The following is a 10,000-nucleotide window of genomic DNA, read 5'->3' on the forward strand; positions in this document are numbered from 1 at the left end:
TATATAATGTATTTATGTATGTGTATGTGTGTGTGTGTGTGTGTGTGTGTGTGTATAAAAGGGAGAGAGAGAGAGAGGGTGGGGGTATGGGATTTATGTTGTGAGCTGTGTGTGTGTTATCTTTTTTTTTTAATAAAAGAGCTTTAATCTAACAACAATAATAATAATAATCATCATCATCATCATCATCATCATCATCATCATCATCATCATTATCATTATTTTTATTGTTGTTATTATTTTTATTTTGTACTAACACTTGAAGAAAATCATCGATGTACATCACACCCGAGTCGACTTGGGGAATACGTTTAAAGTGTCTTACCAAAGGACACAATCAATTTCTTCTATTTTATTTGTTTGTCAACTGTGAACAATCAACTCAAAACAGTATTAAGGCGTATCGGTCTGGACGATGGAAATTGAATTCATAACCAGCAATACCAGAATTATGACCTCTCGTCGCAAAACGGTATTAAGTCGGGATGATTAAGATGCTGAAAGTGGAAGGTGTAGTCAGAACTACCATGTTTAAGTTGAGTTAATATGCTTTATAGAGGAAAAGGAATATCATACTTGACTGTTTCATATTTTTGACTAGTTTAACTATAATTTTACTTTTTAGCATGTGGTCCATCCCGACATAATACCGTTTTGAGACGAAGGGTCACAATTATGACAACACTTTTTTGCTTCATTAACAAATTGACTGCCGCACTATGGAAAACTTGTAATTAAAAATTTGGCCAGAAAACTCATCCTTCAAATATCGATCGATTTCAATTATCCTCATCTTGACAAAAATTCTCAAACCTGAGGCTTGCTTTATGAAAGACTTCAAGATTTATTTTCATTTATGACCATAGATTTGTCTTTTCGTGTAATTATTTTAGGTCTGTGTCAGGATATGTGTTTAAAATCGAAGGTTGCGGCCTGGCACTAGCAAAGAAAATTAAATTTAATCAAATTGTTCTTTAATATAGCGCAACATCCACTAAACGTGCTCAAACATACTTTACAAGGGGTCCCTGGCCAACAGCAACATTTAACATGAAGGACGAGACATGACGCCAGTTAGGATATATTACCATTGTGTCGACAGACACAACGCTGTTAACGGTCAGGTACTCATTTTACACCTGAGTACGGTGAGAGAATGTGAGTAAAGCGCCTTTTCCAATGACTCAACTATGCACCGAGCGAGGCTCGAACCCAGATCCTTCCGATCCGAAAGCAATTGTCATACCACAAGGCCACATAGCCGAACATATGATTCAATATTATGTAACCTATTAATTATTAGTCCTCCGAGTGTCTGGTTACAAATACACTTCCAGGGATTTTGGAACCCGAAAAGTATAGTGTGTGACGTTATCACTTCCCTGTCCTATTTAAAATAAATACTATTATCATTAGCATTTAATCGTGGACCAAACTTACCGTCGGCATACACAAGGACAGATATACTGAAATGACACATCAGAGTGACAACAACTTGAAGCATGTCTGGCCGAAATTGAAAGATAAATAAAGACAAACCGTCAGCTGAGGTTACTTTGCCTCAAGGGGAAACTTTGCCTGTGTGAATTTTGAGCATTTTGAAATTATCTCAGCTTTGTTGCAGCTGGTGTACCCATTAAAAGACTTGAATTATTATCAAAGGAAATATAATTGCCACAAAGCTAAACAATCTCTTATTGGTGCAAAATTCGAGAGGCAAAGTTTCCCCTTTAGGCAAAATTTCCCCTTTAGGCAAAGTTTCCCCAGTTGACGGTGCAAGATGAATTAACGAAGTATTCAGATTATGGTTGAGAAAGCCGTAGCTTATCCCGGAGACTAGTCAACAAAAAAACGACAGTTATTATATAGCGCAATATCCACTCGAAATCTCAAAGCGCTTTACAAGGGGTCCCAGGCCAACAGCAACACTTAACACTTAACTTGACTCCTGCAAGGCGATATAAAAGTAATAATTTGAAGGAGAAAAAAGAATAACGTATATTTTCTTAATAAAATCTGATTTAAAATCAGTAAGCCATTTAAGGATTTTCACCAACATTCCTGTTAAAATAGTACGTTTGATTATCCCAGAACATCCCATTGTGCATGAAAGACCTACGCGACGGCATGACTAATGATGCTGTGCTGAAGGGCAAAATCTTATTTTTTTTAAAAAAATTTTGAGTGTTTCATGCAATTCTCCTTTAAGGTAACTACTTCCCCCATTATTAATCTACGACACAAAACTTCGTGTCTTTGTTATGGAATTAGACTGTAATGTGGTTTCGCCCGGTCCCTGTCTGAAGCCTATCACTGATAGGGAAGCAGTCATGTGCATTTATATTATTGTGAGATGTGTACGCTTTCCTTGTAATAATCTCTCCACGGTTTATTAATTAATTATCATCTTTTTTAAAATAAACAAGTCAAAAACATTATAAAGCTGAAATAAACTAAGAAATTTGGGAGGCCTTCCGAATTTTCTCGTGCTAAGGGAAACAACCCAATATTCCCTCAACTAACCCTAAGAAAAAATAGAACCCAGTACCTTTAACTAAATTCAATAGGAAAAACAAACACCCTAGGACCTTCACTAAGACCTTATAACTAACCCCAATTTAAAAAATGCTCATATTTCGAGCTCACCCTAATAGTTAAAAAAGGGAGGCCTTCCGAAAGCTCCTATATCCCCAGTATTCTTGTTTTAGTAAGGGGTTTTGGGAAGGGGGAAACTTTTTTTATAATGTTCTAGTAGGGGGTTTGGGAGGGGGGGAGACTTTTTTTTAAGTTTCCCCCCCCCCCCCCCCCCCTCCCAAATGCCCTACTAACTAGCACATTATAAGAAAACAAGAATACTGGAGATGTAGGAGCTTTCGGAAGGTCTCCCTAAAAGAAAATTAGGACTGCTTTGCATTACCATTCAATACTTCGAAAAACAAAATGGCAGCGGAGAACCATAACAATGGTCAAATTAGGAAAGTTTAAACTGTCACTAATCTACCAAGGTTTGTTCTTGAGTTTTTAAAATGCTGCTATATTATATTGACAAATTGAATAAATAAAAGCACGACAAAATATCCACTTTGAAATACAAATTGAAAGAAATGCTAGCACGCGGAGCTTTCGGAAGGCCCATCGCCCACGTGACTACCTGCCCGTATTTGCAGGTTCAATTTATGTATAATGTGAACAGTCATAACTTGTATACGGGTGTTTTTCCTTACCATTCTCAACACACTTCACAATGTTTCATTACTATCCCTCCCCCCTCCCCCTCCCCAGCAGGCCATATGGAGTCACATTTCTATTTCGAACAGCGTTACTTACCGATTGATATTTACAAGATTGGTTGGGTTGAACAAACGTCCATAAACCCAAGATGAAATGCTATTTCCGCAGTTGACTTTGTGTGAAGGGTCTAGTTCTCTTCTGTCAGAACAGCCTTTGTAAAGTCCATTCTGGCTGAACTTAATTCAACTCGCCGCATTATATTATTATCATATTGACAAAAATGCGTTTTACTACCAAGGTAGGCATTTCTAAAAGATGTAATATATAAACAATTCATAAACTTATTTACTTCCTCTTGATTAAAAGCCGTTGAGTTGAAAATTGTTTGGAGAAATTTAGCAACACAATTTGATGACGTTATTCCAAGCAGTATGATTGTGAACGAACTTAGTACAAATGGTGACCACCAAAAAGGTTGTTTACTTTGTGTTGTATATTTTATGTCATTTTTACTCCCTATAGATAGTATGCGCTTGGCTAAGAAGCTCATAACATTGCCATCCGGAAGTGTAATGGACCAACACACAAAACTGTGTGTATCCATGAACGTTTATAGTCTGGTTAATACAGTTCAGTGAGCATTACTCATAAACGCGGATGGCAAAAAACAATAACAAAGACCCGAGTGACGTCATCTTCGAACTATCTATACATTTTATTGACTTATTTCGGCATCTCTAGAGTTTGACTTATTTGAAGGTCTGATAACCCAGTTCATTATGGGCTCATGGTTGTAATAGAAATCTTTAAAAATAACGCAAAATATTGTCCATTACCACAATGCTAAACTAGGACTATAATTGCTTTCGGATGTCAGACCTGTATTTATGTACACGTTGGACCAGACGTTTCAATTCAATTTATAAAGAAAAATAATGTGGACGTTTTGTATATCCCCTTCGCTCTCAAAACACGACGGATGAGCTAGATATTAGAGGCGAATGCATCACTTGTTTTTGTAAATTAAATTGAGGCCACTTCAATATATTTCAATATCTATATAAAGTGCTTCAAGTTCATTACAACGGACCACAGGCCAATAGCAACACTGAGCATATGTATAACGAGGCATACAGTCTCTATTCTCTTCCTAGACAAAGACAAGGCTGTTAATACCAGCAAGTTACTCATTAAATTTACACCTTGCGTTTTGTGAGAAAATGTGAGTAACAAGCCTGGTTCCAACGGGGTCAACTGTGGTCCATACAGCAGCAAGACTCAAACCAGTTACCACCCGATCACAAGAAGAGTGTCGTGTCATTATACAACCGACCTCATTCTTTGAATAGCATCTTCTTCTTTTTTTTTCTTTTTTTAGTAACCTGTTAACTAGAAGACCCAATCCAAAGTTTACAGTTCATAAATAACAAGTGACATACGATGTGATCATATTATTAGTTGGCATTTTATCCAAGCGGCTAAAATCTTTATAGATTCTGTAATGATTATTTGTTGTGGTTCCAGCAAGTCTTTAAAAAGTTCAAATTCGTAAAGATAAACTATAAAGAAAATATTTGGTTTTCTTTGTAGCTTTATTCGTGGATGAAACAAACTCAAACCTAGCCACATTTAGAAAAAAGGAACAGACCAACACCATTGAACTTTGTAATAAAATAATTCATTAGACAACATCAATGTGTAGTGGCCTGAGAAATAAAGATGCGTCGTGGTCAATTTCTTGTTTTCAACTAATGCCATCGTCATCCTCAACATCATCATCATCATGATCATCATCATCATCATCATCATAATAATAATAATAAGTTATGTGGTAACTCCGAGTATAAGGACCATTCCACAGAGCACGTAGAGGACACAACTATTCCCCCTAAGAAAAATAAAGTTTTTAAAAATATTTGGACCATTTCAGTTCGGGCCAAAGTTATAAATATTTATGAACGTTTAAGTGTAATCCAAAAACAAAAGTAAACGAGAAAATCAATTTTACCAGATTTGATTAGCCGTGGAAGATGGTTAAATTTAGAATATTTCTAGCTACCGTAAGAATCTCCATCAATTTGGCAAGCAAAGAGAACTAAATATATAAATCGAGATGTTAATTTTTTTTTCCCTCATCGTTTTCCATGTTCTTGACATCTTTCAGCTTTCTCAGACCACAACACATATGATACAATAAATAATGTAATAAATCATGATAAATAATAATAAAGAAAATAGTAATAACAATTCATGCATTTATATAGCGCCTGGCATCCACAGTCATCGTTCTGCGGCGCTTTGAGTCATGAATGATGTCTTACAATGTACAGCTTGAATATTCAAAAGGATGAGATTTATATATTGCCACAGCGACTTAAATAATTCGTGTGCCTTTCTGGTGCAAACAGGCAGCCTTTGACGCATAAACTCTGGTGCAAACAGGCAGCCTTTGACGCAGAAACTCCTCAATGGGAAAGAAGAATAAGGTGACTACCGAGAAATATCTAGGGGCGGTCAAAATTGGAGGAAATTTCGAGACATAGAACCATCTGGAGAGAGGTAAAAGAGATGGCCCAGCAGAAAGCTGGATAAATAATATTTGTTGTTGATGGGCTGAACTCGGTGAAGTCGTTCGTGTGCTTATGTAAACAAGTTTTCTAATGGCAAGTGTGATAATTGTAATAGTTTGGGTTTTTTACACACTTGATATGTATTAAATAACGTCTCTTCAACGTGTGAAAAATCACACAAGCAGACCTACAAGCATGATATTCTTTAGTCATAATGTCAAGAAGAGATAACTATAAACTGCTTGAACATTTCAAAGTGCAAAATGGAATTGTCATCGACATGTGTTTTACTTTCACTTTGTCAGATCCGTCAAAAGAATAAATAAAATAGAAATTGATTTGATAAAAAAGTAAAACTTCAATATCTCTCTCTCTCTCTCTCTCTCTCTCTCTCTCTCTCTCTCGCTCTCTCTCTCTCTCGCTCTCTCTCTCGCGCTCTCTCTCTCCTTCTCTCTCTCTCTCACACACACACACACACACTCTGTCTCTCTCTCTCTCTCACACACACACACACACACACTCATCTAAATTGGCACAATAAATATAGATCTATGCATCATTCTGGGTTCCGGAAAATAACAATTAACAAGAATAAAAGAAGCACTTTTCATAATCAACAATAAATATAATATTTGAATTAAGGGCCTGGGGGAGAGAGGAGATATTAATTTAAATAAAATGTTAACAACATTGTAAACATTGAAGATAAGAAATTATATACAGAATTCAATTGTATACGTCATGCCGAAAACAATGACCTCTCCACATCTAATTTCTAAAGCCAGCATTGAGTTTTATGGTCTTTACATGGGCTACAGGACAAATCGATGTTCATTTTAAGTTAAGAGAGAAAAAAAAATTATTTATTGATTTATTTATTTATTTATTTATTTATTTATTTATTTATTTTTTTTTATTTATTTATGTACGTATGCAGTCTTAACTAGCAGCAGTTGTGTTGGGTCTTTCATTTTTATATGGTTCTTATGTGCTGAAATTCCCCAATGCTAGAAAGAGAAAAAAGACAAATGAACGATGAGGAATTGGCAAACATTTTACTTAGATCTGCATATTTTCATCTAGTCTTTGACAGATAAGAGTGTAAATCGTCTTTTTTATTCTTGACTATCTAATCTCAAGTATTCATCAATCTCTGCATGTGGCCGTGACTGGCGCCAAATTGGAAGGTTCTCGAGTCGAGTCCACGCTTAGGTTGATGCTGGTCAGTGTGTTGGTGCGTCCGATACTCCCCATGGAAGGTCTTGGTGTGCCGCTGCTGAATTGAGGTGCTGGAGGGGATGTTGGTGGCGGCACACCAGTTCCTGGGCGACTTCCGGGAGCGTCAGCGTTGCTGAGGCTTGTCTTCTGCCTATCCAGCCCATCAGGAGGTGTATTAGACACGCCGTCTACCGGACGCGCTCCAGGCAGCCAGCCGTATCCGGTCCATCGTCCAACGTGAAGAGGTTCAAAGGGTTTTTCTGGAGGAAGGCTCATCTTTCCCGGTTGCCTCATATTGAGAATTGCTGGGCTGATCATAGCCACACCGGTCATTGTGGCTGCTGGAGGAGACGGTTTTAGCCCTGTGGTTGAATTCGTGTCTTGTATGGGAGGCGGTTCCTCTAACCTCTTCCTCTTCTTCTTCCTCCTCTTCATCATCGTCATCCCTGATCTTCTTTCTGCCAATAATGGCCTTGAGACAACAACAGCAGCACGCAGCGAGAGCGGCAAGAAGCAACAGACCACCCGCGCCAGCGGCTGCCATAATTATCATATTCCCAGCAGCGCCGCTACTACTACTCGATGCACAGAAGTCGAGGTATGAGCTGAAATCGCAGACTGGGGTCTGGGTGATGCCCTGGCAGTAGTGGGCAAAAGCAGAGCTGGAAAGCTTGACGATGTTGGAGTTGTTCGTTCTCATGTAGTCCTTTATGCAATTTTCCAGGACGAGCTGATGGATGGCGCTGAACCCATTGCAGTTGGACTCAAACAAGGTACTGTTCATCTCATTGGTGCAGGCCATAACTGCCGCGGTGTCACTTATTACATTTGGCAAGTTCTGTGCGATCAGCATGTCGTTGACTGCGACGGGTGAATACAGCCAGGTGGCGCCACTGGCGACGGTTCCGTAATGGGTCCAGTCCGTGTTCCAAGAATTGACATGCGCAGTGAACGTTGAACCTTGCCCCTCGTCAAACAAGATCACCAGACGCTGTGAAAAGACATTTTAATTTCGAATAAATAATCTAGCTTTTAAATATATACGTATGTATAGATAATCCAGAAACAAGTCTGTAAAATTTGCCAAATATTGTCATATATATAAATATATTGTGAAACATTCATTTTGCATTCTTTAATTATTCAATTCGAGTTCTAAAATAACCACGTTTTCGATTAACCCTCTCCTTACCAACCACAAGAAAATCGTCACATTCGTTTCGATTCAATGGACATTTTTCTTTGTCAGATTAACTTTTTAAATCACAAAATTTGGAGAAAACTCCTAATTATAGTAGTAATAACTTGATGCTGTTTTGTAAATCTTATTTTTCTGCAAAAATTTAAGTATGGTTTGTTCTAGATATATATTTGCTTCTGAGTTAAAGTGTAAAACAAATAATGTTTGTGTTGAATAGCTATGACATTTTGGAAAAATCCTGAAAATGTTTGGTAAGGAGAGAGTTAAAGAGCCATCAATAATAAGAGATGTTTATGTGATGGGCTAGACATAGAATAATGTTTTTGGAGAACAATGAAGAAACGACTTTGGACAAGTTTTTGTGACAAGAAATCTTACATTACAGTAAATTTTAATTCTTTGTTTGGTTGTGTATATGTTGACATAAATGACCGCTCAATAAAAACAAATCGTCTTTTTTATAGAACACTGGATTCTCTGAAAAGGCACGTCTCGAAAATTTCGGCTGGAAAACTTGTCCTTCAGATATCAATCAAACAAAATGACCCTCATCTTGTTAAAAGCTCTCGAACTTGGGACTCTTGAAGTCTCAGGTTTGAGAACTTTTGGACAAGCTGGAGGTCGTTTTAATCGATCGATTTTTGAAGGATGATTATTCTGGCCAAAGTTTTAAGAACGAGTTGTTGTTTTTCAGATGTGCGCAGCATAGTGGCGCAGCAGCCCCCGAGGGGTGGGAGGTGTGATAGGGAAAATAAACTTGAGATTTTATAAAGCGCAATATCCACGAAACGTGCTGAAAGCGCTTTTAAACGGACATTATCGTGGAGTGTATTCACTACCTGAGGTGGATCGTCATGCTATTGTGGTGTGTCACTTACTTGGTTATCAATGAAAGTATCCGTGTAGTCTTGGAAGTCGTATTCCATCTCCGAAGATGATCGGCTCTGCATAGATTGTGATAAAAATTGATTATTAAACATATTATAATGTTATATCAATTATAGTTGTGAAAGTAAAAAATTCGAGCTTTTATATTGCGCAATATCCACTATAATTTCAAATATATTGACTATGACACTTATGTGTGTATTAGATGTTTAATACTCAATCAATATTATCCTTTTAACAATGAATGTTATTTATATAATTTTTAAAAAAAATTGTATCTATGCTTGAAAGTTCCATTTGGGCATATGCTTGAAAGTTCCATTTGGGCATATGCTTGAAAGTTCCATTTGGGCATATGCTTGAAAGTTCCATTTGGGCATATGCTTGAAAGTTCCATTTGGGCATTTACTCTAAAACGATACTATATGATAGATACAGAACGATTTAACTTGAGACTTTAGACCGAAGGGTTAGAGCTCAGGTGGTCGCTGGTTCGGGTAAGTAAGTAAGTAAGTAACTTGAGACTTCAAAGAAGCGTCAGGTTCGATACTTTTTGAAAGTTTGTGGTTAATTTATTCAATTGATTATTAGGAAAAAGCTTTTCTGGACCTAATTTCATAAATTCTCTTTGGTCAGAGCAAGACGTGTTAAGCATTTAATTTCTCTTTCGATTTTTTTCTCCTTGGGTAATATTATTAGCCCTCAATTTGCTCACTTAGACAACGTGGGTGATTCCTGTTGACATCAGATATCTTTTTTGATTAATTATGTATATTCTTTCGTGGAATGCTTAGGCAACGATATCTTATAATGTCGTGGTGGAAGGGCCTATGTATTAAATGTCCATCCCACTGTCTGCCTATCATCGTTATCATCTTCCTGACTTATTGGA

At 37.2% G+C, this 10,000-nt stretch overlaps 2 protein-coding genes across 2 annotated transcripts in view; both read right to left on the minus strand.

Annotated features, from left to right (window-relative positions):
- LOC144971670 (uncharacterized) overlaps nucleotides 1-3,578 on the minus strand; it is a 61,777-nt gene extending 58,199 nt beyond the window's left edge. The window contains exons 1-2 of the mRNA XM_078912743.1: nucleotides 3,328-3,578; nucleotides 1,441-1,506 (exon numbers count right to left, since the gene is read on the minus strand). Of these exons, the coding sequence (XP_078768869.1) occupies nucleotides 1,441-1,504 (64 nt within the window). The 5' untranslated portion in view covers nucleotides 1,505-1,506; nucleotides 3,328-3,578. The remainder of the gene's footprint in view (nucleotides 1-1,440; nucleotides 1,507-3,327) is intronic.
- A 1,252-nt stretch (nucleotides 3,579-4,830) lies between these two features.
- Nucleotides 4,831-10,000, minus strand: part of LOC144969913 (uncharacterized) — a 79,504-nt gene continuing 74,334 nt past the window's right edge. Inside the window, exons 25-26 of the mRNA XM_078908978.1 lie at nucleotides 9,099-9,164; nucleotides 4,831-8,010 (exon numbers count right to left, since the gene is read on the minus strand). Coding sequence (XP_078765104.1) covers nucleotides 7,267-8,010; nucleotides 9,099-9,164 — 810 coding nt within the window. The 3' untranslated portion in view covers nucleotides 4,831-7,266. The remainder of the gene's footprint in view (nucleotides 8,011-9,098; nucleotides 9,165-10,000) is intronic.

This window comes from Berghia stephanieae, chromosome 4 (assembly GCF_034508935.2).
Source record: "Berghia stephanieae isolate SIO BIC M18660-M18661 chromosome 4, UCSD_Bste_1.3, whole genome shotgun sequence".
Lineage (NCBI taxonomy): Eukaryota > Metazoa > Mollusca > Gastropoda > Nudibranchia > Aeolidiidae > Berghia > Berghia stephanieae.